This window comes from Neovison vison, chromosome 10 (assembly GCF_020171115.1).
Source record: "Neovison vison isolate M4711 chromosome 10, ASM_NN_V1, whole genome shotgun sequence".
Classification (NCBI taxonomy): Eukaryota; Metazoa; Chordata; class Mammalia; order Carnivora; family Mustelidae; genus Neogale; species Neogale vison.
Window position 1 is genome coordinate 46,299,589 of NC_058100.1, and position 19,906 is coordinate 46,319,494.

General features: G+C 39.2%; 1 protein-coding gene and 1 pseudogene across 4 annotated transcripts in view; one reads left to right on the top strand and one right to left on the bottom strand.

Moving 5' to 3' along the window:
* The window catches only part of KCNK2 (potassium two pore domain channel subfamily K member 2), a 235,659-nt gene that overhangs the window by 128,888 nt on the left and 86,865 nt on the right, over positions 1 to 19,906 (top strand). For all 4 annotated transcript variants that reach the window (XM_044267202.1, XM_044267203.1, XM_044267200.1 and 1 more), the window contains exon 4: positions 18,977 to 19,137. In XM_044267202.1, coding sequence (XP_044123137.1) covers positions 18,977 to 19,137 — 161 coding nt within the window. The remainder of the gene's footprint in view (positions 1 to 18,976; positions 19,138 to 19,906) is intronic.
* Positions 11,823 to 12,139, bottom strand: LOC122918575 (annotated as a pseudogene).

Here is a 19,906-nt window from a genome sequence, read left to right on the forward strand (position 1 = left end):
AAGCTGGGGGAGTTAGGCAACAATGCACAGGTAGATTATTATCATTTTTTGGGCAAAATTCCTTTGCCAAGGGAATTTCCTCTCAACTTTTAGCTTTCAATATAGGTAATATAAGAGAATCTTGTTCACAAAAGTGCCTGGTAGCAATTTAATCAGATAGTCCTGATTTTAGAAAGGCTCAAACACCAACAAGAAATACATAACTTCCTAAAGATTTGTAACTTTACAATTGCGTTGTAGGATTTTTATTATATAAGTAGCAACTGAGGATAGCAAGGGAGCCATCTTGTGAAAGACTGTTTGAACTGCAGGCCCGTGGCTTCGGGGCCAAGTCCAAGTGTGATGATGTTGAAGTTAAAATGTCAAACAGTCCTTTGATTTAGTGACTTTAACTGACACCTTTGTTTTGATGCCTCTGGCCTTTCTTTTCCCGTCTAACTAGGTAAAACAGCAAATAGTGGCAAAATGTCGCTGTATGTCAGAATGTCAAATAGTGGCCATGTCCAGGTGTGAATCCATACTCAGTGGCTATAGAACTGAGAAGAACTAACTTTGAGAAACAATATCTATAGTCTCGATCCCAAATACTTATCTCTAAGCAATTGAGTTAATAGTTTAAGTCTCCGTCTTGACGGTTAGCTAACTGTTTAAGGTTGAACACAGTATTTCACTTCAATAAGCCGCAGTTCCCACATTCAGAGCACAGGGATAATTAGTTGTGCTTAATCTCATCGGGTTGTGGACGTTTAGTTAAGTGTCCACAGGGAGGAATGAGCACTGTATCTAGCACATAGTGAGAGAACAATATTTAGTAAATAATAGTGTTGGCCCTTATTTTCTTTTGCAATGAAAATTATTTCATTATTTTTTATTATTGGTAATAACAACATAGTAATAGACTAATGCCATAGCCAGTCTAATGCGGTGCTGTGATCAAGGTCATCCTAAATACAGAGAGACAGAGGCAGACTTACTTGAGACTGATGAGAGTTTAGCTTCAGAACCCCTGTTCCCACTTACATGGGTTTACTTCCTAATTTTGTATTCTTTTTCCTAAAGAGCCCCTTCTTCCTATGGCTTTAGACCCATAAACCCTGCCCCTATCACAGGTGTATAAATCAGAATCACTTCTGTAGATATTTAAAAATACATGTACACATTCCCCTCCCCTCCCAGTAGAAGACAATCATTTACTTGTTCTGGGGTGGATTTTTTTTTTTTTTAAGTTTCATGTGTGATTCTGATGTGTACCCTTGTTTTAAAACCAGTGATCTGGAAGAACAATGTACAACTTTGTGAAAGTTCTGAAATGAATACATCTTTTTATCAAGACACGATTTAATTGTCTTTTAATTAGGATCACATTTTTCTGGAGACATATTTTTTTCTCCAGTGTTTGGTTGGGTTCTTTGCTATATAGCAAAGCTGTGACTTTGACTAGCTTTTTTAAAAAGACCAGATGTGATGATTATCATTTCATTTCAATTTCTGAAAGGCTTGCTCTTTTTTAGGTTGCTAAGCGAGCACATGCTGAATTTATATTGTTCCTTTTCTCACCTACTTCCAACATCTTACTCTTATGCCCTACGATATTAATGTTTCTATGCATCTAAAATAGTTTAAGTTGTTTTGTATTAAGGTAATATTTTAATTATTATTTTCAGAGGTGATTTTTTAAATACAGTTTGCCCAGATCAAGAACTTATCTTTTCCTTGTCAGTCCTGAATAAAATTAAAAGCAGTAAAAAAAGAATCCTACTATAGATTAATTTAGATATGAGTAAGTCTATTTAATTTTAAAATGAGATATTAATGAAAGCCCATAGATATTCTCAATTCAACCAATTTTCTTGAACATCTGCTATAAGCAAAGCACGACACCAGACATGTAAAGGAAAGAAAAAAATTCTAAAACAGAATCCCAAGAAGTTTATCACCAAGAAGTGAGGGAAAAGCATATGATTAAAGGGCAAGAATTCATGTTAGAGTAATGCATAATTCCTCCAAAGGCAATGGGAAGTACTATTTGTTGAAAGAAAGCAAGATCCCACCTGGTTGGAAGAGGAGGGGAAGCTGGGTGTTGGAAGGGGGAAGAGGAAGACAGACAGGATTTCAGCATGGTACCTGAAGGGCCAAATGGGTACAACCATTGGAACAAACAACATGAAACACGTAAAGAATCAGAAACGTGGGCTCACTTTCTTCAACAAGTCATCATGACTCTGGTGTTACTGGAAGGTAGAACGATTGTATAACAAGGAATATGGGGAAATAAGCAGAGGTGATTTGTACAGAAAGACCTTGGAACATCGAGCACTGAAAAGGAGTCTCAAGAGGGCAGGTGCTGTGCCTTGGGGAGGATGAACTATTTTGAGGCAGATTTGGGTGAGAAAAGGCCACCGTCAGACTGTCTTGAGGCCTTGAAGTAGTGGCAATGGAACTCTTAAGAGGGGAAGGGAACCAAAGGGTGGTGTTGAAGGGATCCGCCTTGCTACCTACAAAACCACGAGGCTTTAGGACCCGGACGTGAGGGAGATTTGAGAACTCTGGCTGTGCACTGATTGATTTAAGCCTCGATGGTAGTGGCGAGGCTGTTCGTGTTGGGTCCTGGAATTGTGCGGATGAGACAGTGGCAAGACAAAGTGAGCTGCCACTGGAGTCATCTGCTGGTCATCACTAAGACAAAACCCTGAGCCACTGTTGGGAGGGAGATGACACTTGCCAGTCTGATTATCTTGAAAGGAAAAGTACTATTCAGAAGTCAAAGCAATAAATAAAACCCATGAAGACACACTGTGTGAAGAAGAGATTTTAAGGGCTAAAGAGAAAAGAGGGATGGCTTCATGCCACTTCTTTTCATAACGCCACCATTTCGGTGAGATCCACAAGCAAACAGCTGTTTGAGAACATTCTAGATGCAAGCTCTGAAACTTCTTCAGGTTCTCTTGAAAACCTCAGCCCTTTTAGAATGAGGAGCTGCCAGAAGAGAATGCAGAGAACTGCCAGGAATGGGAGACAGTAGGAAGGGAACTTTTGGCAATTTGTTTAGACCTTGAGTGGAAATGCACCGGGGCAGTAGTGATGACTAAGACATGGTGCCTAACCTTACAGAACTTTTTTTTTTTTTTAATGTTTCAGATGTTTATTTTTTTTCCCCAATTTATTTATTTTCAGAAAAACAGTATTCATTATTTTTTCACCACACCCAGTGCTCCATGCAAGCTGTGCCCTCTATAATACCCACCACCTGGTACCCCAGCCTCCCACCCCCCTGCCACTTCAAACCCCTCAGATTGTTTTTCAGAGTCCATAGTCTCTCATGGTTCATCTCCCCTTCCAATTTACCCAAAAGCACATACCCTCCCCAATGTCCATAACCCTACCCCCCTTCTCCCAACCCCCCTCCCCCCAGCAACCCACAGTTTTTTTCGTGAGATTATGAGTCACTTATGGTTTGTCTCCCTCCCTGATGCAACATGGGGGCTTAAGTGGGTAGGAGAAGAATCCATGAAACAAGATGGGATACAGAACTTCTGATTACAGAACTGAGGATTACAATCTGGTGAGAGAAGTCTTAGGATAGGCACATGTGTACGCAGGAGGGAGGTCAAAGTCAGTCTTGGTGGTGTGTAGCCAGGGCTCCAGGGAGGCTTCCTGGAGAAATTAATAGCTTACCTAAATAATGAGGGATTCTTAGGGGTGAGCCAGGTGAAGAGTGGGTGGGGTAGGATGTGTGTTTGAGGCAGAGGAAGAAACATAGAAGGGCCCAGTAAGGAAGTAGTTAAGTTTGGTTAACTTATTTGTATCTTTCATCTGCGTGGTACTTGCTTTTCACACAGGGTGAAATATTTGTCCCTCCAGAAGAGTAATCTGTTTGCTCAGCACTCCAATTGAGTAATCATTCCATTTCCAACCTACTCGTGATATTTAAAAACAACAACAACAACAACAACAAAAAAAAAACAGTATGTGCTATCCCTGCCCTTATTCTATTTTTTTTTCTGTTATTCCATCCCATTCTACAGTAGCTCAAGCTGTTCTCAAAAGTTCTTGTGTATGTCTTGATCAGAGAACTTACAGGTATCTCGTATTTCCCTTAATACTATAAATAAGTCATATTCCATCCCATTTAGTACTTTGAAAGTAGTGCTCAAATATTATAATGCCATTGGTTTTTGCATATTTATCATGCCTTCAGCTATTTTGCTGAGCTTTTCTCTATACAATATTCAGCATGCTCTTGTATTTACTAGATATTTAATTCCACCCATAACTAATATACTTATCTTTCTTTTTATAATAATTATTCCTTTTCTATGTTTACTGCTATTGCTCATGCTAGAACTTGAAGAATAATACTATTTAAGAGTTGTAAAATGGATATCCTTTGCCCTCTTTTTTTTTTTTTTTAATTATTTGACAGAGAGAGAGAGCGAGAGAAGGAATACAGCAGAGGGAGTGGGAGAGGGAGAAGCAGGCTTCCTGCTGAGCGGAGAGCCCAGTGCGGGGCTCGACCCCAGCACCCTGGGATCATGAGCTGAGCTCAAGGCAGATGCTTAATGACTGAGGCACCCAGGCGCCCCACCCCTCTGGATTTTTAGGGGGATTCCTCTTGTACTTTAATATTCAGTATGATATTGAGTGTTTTGAGATAGAATTCTGTGTCATGATAAGATAGCTTTCTATTTCTAGCTCTCAGAGAACTATAAGAAATGGTGCAGAATATTGTCCAATGTCGTCTTGACCTATAAATGTATTTATAGCTATTCTGCTTTTACTATTGTGCAGTATTTCAAATAGTAGTAATGTCTACAAGAGTCATATGCACATGACCATCTGTCCACCCACTTTCATCATATCTATCCATTGCTTCATGCTGTTTCTGGTGTTACTGGGGTTTTTTTGTTTGTTTGTTTAATTTTATTTTTCCAGTGTGTTACTGTTTTTAAGTGAAACAATACAAGAAGTTGAAGATCCTTTATTGTCCTTTCCGGTCTCACCAGGAAGCCACCTCTGCACTCCCATTCATCAACATTCGTTGATGAGTTTATCTTCTCTCCTGCTTTGGCAGATACGCATGCTTCCAGATATGTTTGGGTCTGTTTCTGAGCTCTCTGTTCTGTTCTGATTGGTCTCCCTCTCCCTGTCCAGTAACCCAGTGTCTTACTCATGCTGTTTCTTAATAGCCATAGCAGGTTTCCATACCATATAGGACATACCTTCCCACCTCATTTTTCTCCCCAAGTATTCAAATATTTCTGAGCTATTGTTGGTGCTTTACTTTCTCACAGACTTTTATAAAAGTTCATAAAATCCCACTGAAAATGCTTTCAAAATATCTATTGCAGTTGTATTTAGCGTAAATTAAGCAAAAATAACACATATATCTTCATATCTTCAGGTTTCTTTTTTGTCATTTATTTTACAAATGTGGGGGATTGTATCCATAAAATACTCACATGTTATCTATATTTATTCTTAGTTATCTTTATTGCTAATGTTATTGAGATCCTTAGTTTGTTTTTTTTTTACTAATTTCGTTTCAGCATAACAGAATTCATTATTTATGCACCACACCCAGGGCTCCATGCCATACGTGCCCTCCCTAATACCCACCACCTGGTTCCCCCAACCTCCCACCCCTCGCCCCTTCAGAACCCTCAGATTGTTTTTCAGAGTCCATAGTCTCTCATGGTTCATCTCCCCCTCCAGTTTCCCTTAACTCCCTTCTCCTCTCCATCTCCCCTTGTCCTCCATGCTATTTGTTATGCTCCACAAATAAGTGAAACCATATGATAATTGACTCTCTCTGCCTTTACACTACAAGGCTGATTGGTTCTTTCCGGGAGTATAGGAGTGTTGTGGCATGTGTGATTAGAGCCCAGACACCAGATCTAAGATACCTGGGTTTGAATCCCAGCTCCCCCACTTCACTAGCTCTATATCCTTGGGAAAATGATTTAACCTTTCCATGCTTGTTTCCTCATTCACAAAATGAGGATATTGAAACCTACCCCCTCAATGATTATTGTGAGGATTAACTATATCAATATTTAATTGCTTGTAAGAGTGTATAGCACATAATAAGCACATATAAATATATTGTATTATTGTTGTCTTTCTTGACTTTGAATTTAGAAAACTTCTTGGCTTTATTTTTTTTCATGGTTTTATTATGTATACAAGTATATTGTCTAAAAAACAGTTTTAGCTTCAGGTTTTGTTTTCTCATTTTTTTTTAAAAAGAAGCCTATAGCATTGACTTACAATAGAACATAATAGAAAAGTCATGAGGATGATGTATTTGTCATGATCCTTATCTTGAAGTCAATGCTTTCAAGCTTCATCTTAAGAATAAGTCAGCTATTGGTTTTATTAATTTAAAACCATGTTAATAAAACTCCATTTCTATTCAATTTTGTCAAATGCTTTCTCTGCATCCTTATATCTATAAGGCTTTCCAGGTTATACTCAGGCCTCCTCTGTCCTATAATTTTTTAATCTCATTATGCTTAAGAGTACGTTTCGACTTAAATTCTGTTTGATTGGTATTAACATTGTTACATTGACTTTCTTTTGATCAGGATTTGCTGACAAGTCCTTTTTCATCCCTTTACTTTCATCTGATCTGTGATATTTTTAGAAATGCTAATAATCCCTGTGTTTAATCTATTTACATAATCTGTGATTATTTATGTATTTGGACCTTTTTCTTGTTGATGTCATACTCTTTCTTTGTTCCTTTTCCCACTATTTTTCTACTCTTTTGTTGGAATGATTGTGGTTACCATCATTCTCAAACACATTTTTTTGGCTACTGCTTTATATTTCTAAGCATTTTAGCCAAATTGCTTACTTTTGAACCTCTCCATTCTGCCACCCATCTTGTTACTGTTGTCCGTTGTGTTTGTGCGTATGTTCATGTATGTGCACATATTTTGCAGTTAATAGTTGACCATATTTTCTGACATTTTTTCCACTTCCATGCCCATTTCCGTTTCTCTTATGCTGTTTTCCTTCTGGGTTCCTTTTCTTCTTTCTGGTGTACACTATTTCTCAAGCATACCTAGATAGTGATTTTAGTGAGGGTTTTCTGGGGGAGGTAAGGACTTTGCTGGGAAATGCTAAGATAGGGCCTTTCATTCTTCTTTGATAGTTTAGCTAAATATAAAATTTCAGGGTAATGATTATTAGCAATTTGAAGATATCAGGACTCCATTATTTTCCAATGACTGCTATTACTCATGTGTTGTTCCTTTGTAAATAATCTTTTCCCTGATAGCTTTTTAGATTTTATCTTTATTTGTATATTCTTTGTTTCTCTATGATGTGTCTAGGAATGGGTATATATTTATTTATCATATTTAACACTAAGAGTGCACTTTTAATATATGAGTCCACAGGTCTTCAATTCTTGAGTTCTCAGCTAACGAAGATATCAGGACTCCATTATTTTCCAATGACTGCTATTACTCATGTGTTGTTCCTTTGTAAATAATCTTTTCCCTGATAGCTTTTTAGATTTTATCTTTATTTGTATATTCTTTGTTTCTCTATGATGTGTCTAGGAATGGGTATATATTTATTTATCATATTTAACACTAAGAGTGCACTTTTAATATATGAGTCCACAGGTCTTCAATTCTTGAGTTCTCAGCTAACGATTTTTTTTCTTTTTAATTATCATTTTTTAATAACATATAATGTATTATTAGCCCCAGAGTACAGGTCTGTGAATCACCAGGTTTACACACTTCACAGCACTCAGCATAGCACATACCCTCCCCAATGTCCATAACCCAACCACCCTCTCCCTATCCCCTCCACCACCCCCAGCATTCCTCAGTTTGTTTTATGAGATTAAGAGTCTCTTGTGATTTGTTTCCCTCCTGATCCCATCTTGTTTCATTTATTCTTTTCCTACCCCGCAAAGCCCCCATGTTGCATTTCCACTTCCTCATATCAGGGAGATCATATGATAGTTGTCTTTCTCCGATTGACTTATTTCGCTAAGCATAATATCCTCTAGTTCCATCCATGCTGTCTCAAATGGCAGGATTTCATTTCTTTTGATGGCTGCATAGTATTCCATTGTATATATATACACACCACATCTTCTTTATCCATTCGTCTGTTGATGGACATGTAGGATCTTTCCATAGTTTGGCTATTGTGAACATTGCTGCTATAAACATTCAGGTGCACATGCTCCCTCGGATCACTACATTTGTATCTTTAGGGTAAATACCCAGTAGTGCAATTTCTGGGTCATAGGGAAGCTCTATTTTCAACTTTTTGAGGAGCCTCCATGCTGTTTTCCAGAGTGGCTGCACCAGCTTGCATTCCCACCAACAATGTAGGAGGTTCCCCTTTCTCCACATCCTCGCCAGCATCTGTCATTTCCTGACTTGGTAATTTTAGCCATTCTGACTGGTGTGAGGTGATATCTCATTGTGGTTTTGATTTGCATTTCCCTGATGGTGAGTGATGTTGAGCACTTTTTCATGTGTCTGTTGGCCATCTGGATGTCTTCTTTGCAGAAATGTCTGTTCATGTCCTCTGCCCATTTTTTTTTCCAGTATAACAGTATTTAAATATTGTGTCCTTGCTAGTCTTTCCATTTCTCCTCCTGGAATTCATATATGATTGCTAAGTTCTTTAGTCCTCCCCATCTGTCTCTTAATACTTCTTTATGTTTTTATTTTATTTTATTTTTAATATTATTTATTTTTTTGACAGAGAGAGTCACAGCAAGAGAGGAAACATAAGCAGGGGGAATAGGCGAGGGAGAAGCAGGCTTCCTGCTGAGCAGGGACCCCCCGATGCAGGGTTCGATCCTGGGACCCTGGGATCAGGACCTGAGCTGAAGGCAGACGCTTAACAACTGAGCCACCCAGGCATCCCCGTGTTTTTGGTATTGCTTGTTTATTTGTTTGTTTTTAAAGATTTTATTTATTTGACAGAGAGGGAGTAATCAGAGAGGCAGGCAGAGTGAAGCAGCCTCCCTTCTGAGCAGAGAGCCCGGAGCAGGGCTCAATCCCAGGACCCTGAGATCATGACCTGAGCTGAGCCACCTAGGTGCCCCCCACACCCCGTGTTTTTGTTTTAAATCCCTTTTCCTTTCTGCGTCAAGTTCCATATGCATTATTCAGTATCACAGTCCTTCCTTCACCTGTATCAGTCCATTTCTTCTATTCTATTTCCCTAAAAAATAGCTAATATAATTCGTTTCCAAGACTTCTTATTTATTCCTTTTCTTATCTACCTGTTTATATTTTGTACCTATTTATTGCATACTTTCAATAAAAACATTTTTTTAAAATCTCTGGATATTCTAATCGGCTTCTTTCAAAATTTAGTTCAGACTGTCCCCTAAAATTGTTTTCACTTGGGAGAAATTCCTGCTGCAGGTGTTGATTGTGTTCAGATTTCTTGGCCCTTGATTTATTTATGGACTTCTTAGAGACTCATGTTGAGTAGGATGGTTTGTTTTCCTTTCTCTTTTTCATTCTCTTTTTACTCCTCACTCTTCATTTGTCCTTGGGTCCTTGCTGAATTTCCTGATCTAGCACATTAACATTTATTGCCCCAGTAGGGAGTTACTCCAGGCTCCCCTTGGGTCTATTCTACTATCTGTACTTAAATACTGTGTACTGAGAGCTTATGGCCTCTGCATAGATTCAACATTTCAATAGACCTAACTCCCATTCAGAGATCAAATCAACATGGAACCAAACTTCTGCTATACAGTTTTTTAAGTGCAGTGTCTTAACAGGGATTTTTCTCACTTACATATGGCCATCCTTGTTTTCTGTGTAGCAAGTCTTTGTCCATTTATGCACCTTTAAAGAAAGGTCAGTAGGGGTGGCTGGCTGGCTCAGTGGATGGAGCGTGCAACTCTTGATCTCAGGGTTGTGAGTTCAAGCCCCATGTTGGGTGTAGAGATTCTTAAAAGTAAAATCTTATTTTTAAAAAACTTGGCAGGTGGCATATTTATTTGATTTTATTAACAATTTGGAATTTTTAAATCTAGTGTTTTCTTCATCTTTGTATCTTGAGTATCTAGCACAGTGAATGGCATGTAGTTATTATTGAATAATTTGTCACTGAACAGAATTAAATCATACCAATTGCTGTGATATTTGATGTCTTCTTTTTTTGCATACAACTTAGTGTTTTATGAAATAGAATTGATCAGAGTAAAGTAATAGTATGCAGTATTTTTCTTACCTGAATTTTCTCTCCATGGGAGTGGAGTACTAGAGTTCCACCTCCTAAATTTTTGGTCAGAATTACTTAGATTTTTTTTTATTGTGTTTACCTCTAGAAGGGTCCACATAAGTGCAATTTCAAATTATTGTTGCTTTTATCATTGCTGTTGTCAATAAACGTAATCATAAACTATAGTCTCCACGTTGAATACTGGCTAAGAGAACAAAGATTTTCACAAACTACTATTAGTTAAATAAAACTCTTAAATCTGGAATATATACACTGCAGCCAGTAAGTCCGAATAGTTTAACTCTGTTACTTACTACCTGTAAGTCTCTCACTCAGAGGGTAGAAAGATTACTATTATCCAAAGGTATTGCTTATTACATGTTTAGGCTGATTTTTTTTTTACAATTTTTTTTTAACATATAATGTATTATTAGCCTCAGGGGTATTTTGAAATCGCCAGGTTTACACACTTCACAGCACTCACCATAGCACATACCCTCCCCAATATCCACAACCACCCTCTCTCTACCCCCCTCCCACAGCAACCCTCAGTTTGTTTTGTGAGATTAAGAGTCACTTATGGTTTGTCTCCCTCCCAATCCCATCTTGTTTCATTTATTCCTTTCCTACCCCTGAAATCCCCCATGTTGCCTCTCAACTTCCTCATATCAGGGAGATCATATGATAATTGTCTTTCTCTGATTGACTTATTTCGCTCAGCATAATACCCTCTAGTTCCATCCACGTCATCGCAAATGGCAAGATTTCATTTCTTTTGCTTAACCTGACATTTTTCAATGGAAGTGAACTTGTTTGTTAAAGTCAGCCAGTTGACAGGCTTTCAGTAAATCTCAGGTACACAAAGCCAATAATGCACTTGGGGTTTATCAACTTATCATTATGAATATATGTATTTCCCCATAACAGATATATCTTTAATAATCCAAGTTTTATATGATCTTGGTAGAAGTCTGAATTAGAACGTCTCAAATCACAAGTGCAAACACTATAGATTCAATCGAACTTCAGGCCTGCAAATTAAGTGAAAGCTTGCCTCTTTGACCAAGGGGAAGACCTCTTTGACCTAGGAAGACCCACAAGAAAGGCGTTTGGCTCTTTCTTCACTGCCCCTTGGAAAAGCATTTGGTCTTTCATAGAGTTTATGCCCTTCCTCTGATGTACAGCATCATTATATTTTTTTGTATAGCCATGTTTATCTTTAAATTCTCTATGATTCTGTCCTAGAAGTTGTGCTTAAAGAGTTATTCTCCTGCCCCTTTTTTGTAGTATTTTATGGTCATATTCTTTTTATAATTGATGATTTAATCCATTCAAAAAATATTAGTATATAAAGTGAGGCAAGAACACCATTTATTTCCAAGTCACTTAGTCTTTATCCCATCACTACTTACTAAATAATCTACTTCTATATTGATTTGAAATAAATTACCAAATTTTCATTTATATGCTGAGGTCTCTATCTGTGCTTTCTGTTGTTTTCATTCATTACTTTGCCACATCCATTTTTTTGTTTGTTTGTTGGTTTGTTTTTTTTTTTTAAGTTCCAAAAAGGCTTTATTAAATGGGGGTGGGGTGGGGGTTCAGTCCTTCTTGTCTGTCACTTTCCTCATGGCGGTGAGGACATTACTCAGCTCCTCTCTCTTGCTCTTGGCATGGATGTGTGCCTCCACTCTTTTCTTGATGAACTTGAGGGCATGCTTGTCCTTGGAGAACTTGAGCAGCTCCGTGGCTCACCGTTCACAGGGAGCGAAGCCTCCCACCTAACAGATCATGTCCGCATGAACTTGGTGTGCTTGGTGAGGCACCCATGGCGATGGCAGTGCCCCAGCTTGCTCACGTTCTTAGTCACCTTGTGTCTCTTGTTGAGGCCCCCGGCCATGGGGTAGCGCAGAGCCATAGCTGGTGCTCCGTAACAGCTCCCGCAGCAGAAGGTTGCCACATAGTTTTAATTCTTAAAATTATAGATAACATCTTTTTAGTTTGGAAGCAAACTTTGCCTCACATTAGTCTGCTTTTAAAATATTTATTGAGGGCGCCTGGGTGGCTTAGTTAAGCAACTGCCTCTAGCTCAGGTCATGGTCCCAGGGTCCTGGGATGGAGACCCACATAGGGCTTCCTGCTCAGTGGGAGGCCTGCTTCTCCCTGTCCCTCTGCCTGCTCCTTCCTCTGCATGGGTTCTCTCTGTCAAATAAATAAAATCTTTAAAAATAAATAAAGACTTTATTTAAAAAATAACAAATAAAATAGAATATTTATTGACTGCTATTCTATTCCAGGTGAATTTTAGAATCATCTCATTAAGTTGTAAAATTTTTAAAACTATGGAACTTTGATTGCAAATTTAGAAAATTTATTAATTAGTGGGGGAGAAATTTGATTTTTTTAATAAATTCCCACACAGAGATATTCTACTTCCCTGTATTTTCTTTTCTTTTCTACTTTCTAAAGTATTGTGAGTTTTTTAGATGTATGTGTCAGTCAGTCCATGAAGAAAACTTACTGATTACCAATTATGCACTAGTTAATAAGTCAGGAAGATTTTGGAATTATAGTTGTAAAAATATTTATAAAAATAATAAATCAACCTCTCCACTCATGGAACTCATAGTCAAGTGGGGAATATAGACATTAAATGAACTCTTTTTTTTTTTAAAGCTTTCTGTATTCTTTTTTTTTTTTTTAAGATTTTGTTTATTTATTTGACAGATTACATGTAGGCAGAGAGGCAGGCAGAGAGAGAGGAGGAGGCAGGCTCCCTGCTGAGCAGAGAGCCTGACGCGGGGCTCGATCCCAGGACCCTGAGATCATGACCCGAGCCGAAGGCAGAGGCTTAACCCACTGAGCCACCCAGGCGCCCTGACATTAAATGAACTCTTACAGATAATTAAATAATTGCCAAGTATGCACAGTGCATGAAGAGGGGTATTATCTATTTGTAGTATTAATACATGATCCCAGAATAATGGCCTGTTCACTTGAGACTATTGAAATGAGAGTGGCATATTTGGGTCTCCTGCTAGATGGTCCACTTACAATGGACTTATAGTGGCTTTCCAGGGAAGGCCCTTCCCTTAGAGCAAAGTGCAGCAACAGTGATAGGTGTTCTAATGGAGAACATAAATATAAATATCAGGGGTTGGCCCACAGGCATGGACTTGGCTTCCCTCCAGACCTCTGGTAAAGACTACATACAGTCTCTTAAATGTTACTGTATTTTATTCTATAGCATATTGGTAAATATTAGGTGGGGGAGGCTAAATTGTATTGCTTGTCAATTTCTGTGGTATAAATATTCCTTCTATAGCTGATTCCAGGCTACCAATGTGAAGTCAACTGGCTTGTAAAAAATCCTAATGATTTAATAGTTGATCTGTCAGGTGAGCTCCAGTATACCATTAGAACCTGCCCCCCATCCCCCACCTCAAGGTCCTGTCCTTTGGTTTCTACTTAGCTGCACCTCCTCGAAAGTCATGCCCCAACCCTGGTCAGTCTTGTCTATTCCCTTAAGTTTTTTGGAAGGCATACATTTTACCCTCTTATTTTGCACGTTATGCCATAACCTGACTTCTGCTCTCCTCAAAGGATACATTTTGTTGTGAACACCTTAATTTAGATGTTAAAAGAGAACAAAACCTAATACTATTTCTTTTCCCTTTTCTTCTTGCTGTAACAACCCATTTTGCCATGAGGCAATGAAGGTGCTGCTAACTGACAAGGGAAAGAGTCAGGAAATTCCGACAATCACAATGATTAATATTTTAAAAGCTTAGCTTGCTGCTTAGAATCAATAGATACCTTTCATAAATCCATTGATAGATTCAAGTCATTTAACCAGTGCCCATTGATTGGTTAAAACATGTGGTAAATCTGTGGAGGGAAGTCCTCTTATTTTACTCAGGGGAGAGAGGTTCATAAGGGACCATCCTCTGATCAGCCATTTCATTCTCTCACCCAAGGAAATATCTGGGGAGTTGTAGGCATTCCCTTTATGTCAGAAAACTGCCGAGTCACTGTGTGTGTCTGTCCTTGGGAAGTGGTCAGTCTGTGAAGGATGTCACTAGGAGACACAGATTCATCATAAAGCTCAGTATAATGGTAATGAAAGACATATTTGGAAGGCACAACAGAAGACATCTCAGGAAACTTCATTCCTTCATTCCCCTTGGTCTCTCTTTGGCTAATTTTGACTTGGAGGTAATAAAAATGAAGTACAGAGATGTTACAAAGCCCCTGTCTCCAATTTTTTGGCCAATGAAAGGTAGACTGGCTTTCCTTATATCTCAAATTTTCTTTGGATCTGGGTTATTGCATTGGTGATGTAAACAGGCTTTCTGTCAGCTTTTCTGAAGATGTTCCAGTGGCCTGCAGGCTGATTCTGAGTCAGTGATGGATGAAAACTTGGAGGCTTTGTTTCTTATGCCCATTTAGCTTTCAAGGAACAGATCAAATTGAGCTGTCGGACAGCTAGACTTTTATTTTTTGAACATGGGATTGACTCCTTAATTTCTCTTTCTTCTGTCTTGTTGTTGGTGTAGAGACACTAGAGCCTGTTAATAGCAATGCTACAGCTAGAATTTTTAAAAAATTGTATTATTATCTATTAATCTATCACAGCTGCTAACTCAGGAAATGAATGGGTGAGCTCTGGTGTGCTGCCTTGGCCAACGGCTCTGTTCCAAGGAATCCCGAGGGGCCTAGACAAATCAGAAGCAAAGCTCCTCACTGGGTTTGTCAACACCACTGCCCAACAAACTCAGATAAACTCATGATAAGAGAAGCCAATAACTCAAGAGACAAGGGTTTGGAAAAGAGAAAGGCAGAAATTTATTTCGGGTGCTGGCTGCTGGAGGAGGTGGCAGATTCAAGTCTTAACAAATGACCTCAGCACCAGTAAGATAGACACCTAGAGTTTTATAAAGAAAGATTAGGGGCAGGGGGTTACATGAAGAGAGCGGGTAGAGCATGCGATCATAGATGAGGGTCAGTAGGTCATGGGCAGGATCATGGGCAGGGAAGGGGACCTGTGAGGTGAAGTCTTCTAGATATTCCATTGCTATCAGTGCTTTGTGGTCTGGTGTCTGGAATGTTTAAAACGTGTGGTAAGAAATAAGCACAGAGGATTTTAGTTGGAGCATGAGTTAAGCTGCCTTATCTATTTCTGGTTTTAACTGTTGGAGCCTACAATTGAGCAAGAGGGCTCACTAACAGCAACCCTTATTTTTCATCTCCGGTCCTTCCTGAAGGCAGCTTACTTCTTATGGCTAGAACTCTGAAGACCTTTTCCCTCTTAATCAAAAAAGAGAAAATGGGATGGAATAGGGTGACTCAGAATTCAGCCCTACCTCCAACCACGTACTCATTCATCTGGAGAGAGGCAATAAAGAACATTGTTGGATCTTAGCAAGACTGTCTGGAATAATCAAAGAACCTGTGTCGAAGCAGCCCACCCTGCTAACTTAGCAGGGCCTTCTCCTTCTTGCTACTCTGCTGATTGATGTTAGACTACAGGACAGAGTTGAGATTGTTGAGTTTCTTTCTTGGATAGCATTCAGTGATGATGCACTGTCCCAAATAGCCCAGCCTAAAATTTTTCCATTAAAATTACCTTCATGCAAGATTTCCAGGCCCTTTTCCCACTTGCCCTGGTTGTATCCTTTGTACATATTGCTCTGGTGTTCAGCACTCCAAGGCATTAGTAGATACGAACAAAAAAGAACAGATGGGAGACAAATGACATAAATGTATAGACACCATATGTGAAAAGTTGCTTTCTTCTATGTATGCTGTTTTGCCAGTGCTCCTTCTAAATTATGGCGTCCTTGGTTTGATAGAACATAGTGAAGAACACTGTGTATTCATGACCCCAATAATCTGGCTATTAAATAGTTTGCATACTGACCGGGCTAAATACATTGATCTGCTCATCGTTACTTACTACCAACAGTATGATTAATAGTAATCATAATAATTATTGTTATACCAACTAAATGTAAATATTATTATACCACCTAAATATACCACATACCATATGAAAAAATTTCCTGAGCCTCTTTCGTGTGATACTTAACTCAATAATAATAGGAATATACCCTTTACCAAATGAGGACATAATTTACGAAAGCCACATATCTCTTGAGTCAGGAATCCAGGAATGGCTGTAATATATTGCCAAACTCTTCCAGAGTATTTATCCTTATTTTTATTTATTTATTTATTTATTTATTTGAGAGAGAGCACAAGCAGGGTTAAGGAACAGAGGGAGAGGGAGAAGCAGACTCCCTGCTGGGCAGGAAGCCCAATGTGGGGCTCGATCCCGGGGCCCTGAGATCTTGACCTGAGCTGAAGGCAGATGCTGAACCGACTGAGCCACCCAGGTGCCCCTTTCCTCATATTTCTTTCAATCAGTTAATTTTAGACTTTAAAGTAGATGCTTTTAAAAGCCATAATGTTTGCATACCTTACTATAAATCTGTGGACTTTTTAGTGGATTTAACATGCTAAGACATTGGTAAATCCAAGTATCTAATTCCCATCTGATACAAACATGAAATTACTTTACAAGCTGTTTGATATAATCATGCAGGTACCTCACCTCACCAAAAAGTTGCACTGAGATGGCAGAAAACATGAAAATGGGGAGGGGGGCAGTCCGTAGTGTGTTGAAGACAGAGAGGGTGTTGAGGAAACCACAACAGGCATGGATTTGAGGACGATACAAAGCATATGGATCCAGAAGACAATCAATCTGAATTAAGGAGACCACATCCCAGGTACAAGCAAAATATAAGATTCTAAAAAGAAAATTAGAAGCAGAAGTGAGCCCATGGACTATAGCCTGCAAATTAATCAAAGTTCTATGGAACCACTGATCTTAACTTGCACAGTAGCTGTTTCCAGTCCGCCCCCAGAATAAAGCTGTGACCACAGCTTTTCAGTTTGGGAGGTTACTAGGGAAAGCACAGCAGAGAAAAGTAAAGTTGTTAGGCAGATCTCAGTCCATGCGTTCTCCACCGATAACATTTTCTACTGATTTAGTCACCTCCCCGCTCCCTGGTACTGAGGGGGACACCCTTCCAAATGGAGATTTCCCTTCTACCTGTACGTGTCTCCTGCAAAAGTGTGACCTGTATTCGGTTTTCAGAGTTTCTCATGTGTCTATAGTTTCTTAAAAAAAAATAAATAAATAAATAACCACTTTAAAATAATCAGGATGCCAAAGAGACATATCTTGGGGTGGCAAAATTTGCTTCCCTACCCCTTTGAAATCCTCAGAACATACTAAGGCAGTATGTTCTTCTCAATAAATGACAGTGAGAGCCCTGCAGTTAACATATTATCAGTGTAGACAGAAGGGCCCTTAATGCAAATATTGGTTTTATTGCATGTGTTACCCCCTTGGTTTTCATCATCTATTTTAATTGGAACATTAGCTGTACTTTGTAGATTATTGAAATGTTTACTTATTGGAATATTGTATATTAAAATATATTTGGGAGTACCTGGGTGGCTTCATTAAGCCTCTGCCTTTGGCTCAGGTCATGATCCCAGGGTCCTGGGATCGAGCCCCGCATTGGGCTCTCTGCTCTGTGGCGAGCCTGCTTCCTCCTCTCTCTCTGCCTTCCTCTTCGCTTGCTTGTGATCTCTGACAAATAAATAAATAAGTTTAAGAATATATATATTTAAAAGGGATTCTTATCTAGTTAAAAATCTGTGATTAATATCTTTTAACACTGGGAGATTTATGAATTAGCCTTGAGGTTGCTGAAAAACAAAAGTGAACTGAGTAAATCTGAAAATCTAATTGGCTTTATTAAATGATGCATGAACCAGGCAGCATCCCATCCAGCAAGCGGAGGGGAGCTCAGAGGAACTGCACAACATTTTTATAGAATAAGGGTGGGGGCAAGAAAGTTACTAACAGAAGAAAGGTTTTTCCAGACAAGGTAACTTTCCCTGAGAAGGAAGAATAGGGGGTCTTATCAGGCAGATCACTTCATCTTCCTTTTGGGGAGGGGGTGATGGAGAGGGGGCCGTGCGGCAGACACTTTGCCTCTGATGGGAACATTCCTGACTGGTTCAGATTGAGACTAAGACTATTATTTCTGGGTGAAGTTGAAAATGCAGTAAGATTAGCTACTAATCACCAGTTTGGGAATTCAGCCTAAGTGGCACCATTTTGGGCCTGTGGTTTTGTAAGTGGGGCATAGGGGGGTGAGAGCCCCTGGGTGCAGGGTCCCAAACAGACCGTGCTCAGAACTCACTGCTGATAAAATCCGAAGGCAGAGAAATGAGTGGTGGTGAAAGCAGAAAGGAATTGATTTCAGTGAGGCCGACACCGGGAAGACAGTGGACTAACATCTCAAAGACTGTCTCCAAAAAGCCAATAATACTTCCACGTTTACACAGGAAAATATGGGGCAAATGTGGACGGGCATGTGCAGGTTAAATCCATCATTGTCTTGGAGTCAGTTACGGGCAGGGTCTTGCTGGCTCTGGGCAGACACTAGGGCTTGACACAGCAGCGTCTGTCTCCTCCTGCTCCAAGCCCCAAGCTGGAAAGAAGAACCCAAGCAGAAAAGTTTGAGGTCAAAACAGAGACAGCCCAAGTCCTCTTTCAGTTTTCTTTTTAACAATATCATGTGTTTTAAACAATTACTCATTTTTAAACAACTGAAAACAATTTGTTTTTTTCTTTCTTTCTTTCTTTCTTTTTTTTTTTTTTTTTGGTATTTAGGATTTGGAAATATCTCACCACGCACAGAAGGGGGAAAAATATTCTGTATCATCTATGCCTTACTGGGAATTCCCCTTTTTGGTTTTTTGTTGGCTGGAGTTGGTGATCAACTAGGGACCATATTTGGAAAAGGAATTGCAAAAGTGGAAGATACATTTATTGTAAGTATAATAGCTTTTTAACTACGTATGTTGTTTAAATTTTTTTAAATTTTTCTAACACCTCAGGTATGGGTAGACAATCAAGTTATTGGGTTTTCCATAACCTTTTCTATGTACCTCTATTAGCATGTAACTCACTTCATATTTTTGTCATTAATTTGAATGAGTAAATTAGTACCTGGGAAAAACCCTAAAATATGCAGAAATAAAGTAGAAATCTGACAATCCTAGCTTCCAATGCCAGATGTCTTGACTTGCTGTATTCTCTTAAGCTAGTTATTTTACCCTGAAATCTCCATTTTGTTGTTTATACAAAATGAATAATGGTACTGGCAATGCAGAGGCACTTTGAGAGTTAGAGATAATAAATAAAAGGTTGGGGCACCTGGGTGGCTCGGTCAGTTAAGTGTCTGACTCTTGGTTTTGGCTCAGGTCACGATCTCAGGGTAGTGAGATGGAGCTTCTAGTTGGGCGCCTCACTCAGGACAGAATCTGCTAAAGATTCTCTTCCTCATGTGCTTGGGTGGCTCAGTGGGTTAACGCCTCTGCTTTCCGCTCAGGTCACAATCCCAGGGTCCTGCTATCGAGCCCCGCATCGGGCTCTCTGCTCAGCAGGGACCCTGCTTCCCCCAGGGACCCTGCTTCCCCCTCTCTCTCTGCTGCCTCTCTGCCTACTTGTGATCCCTGTCAAATAAATAAATCTTAAAAAAAAAAAAAAGATTCTCTCCTTCCCATTCTACCTCCCCACCTCCCCTCTCCACCCCACCCC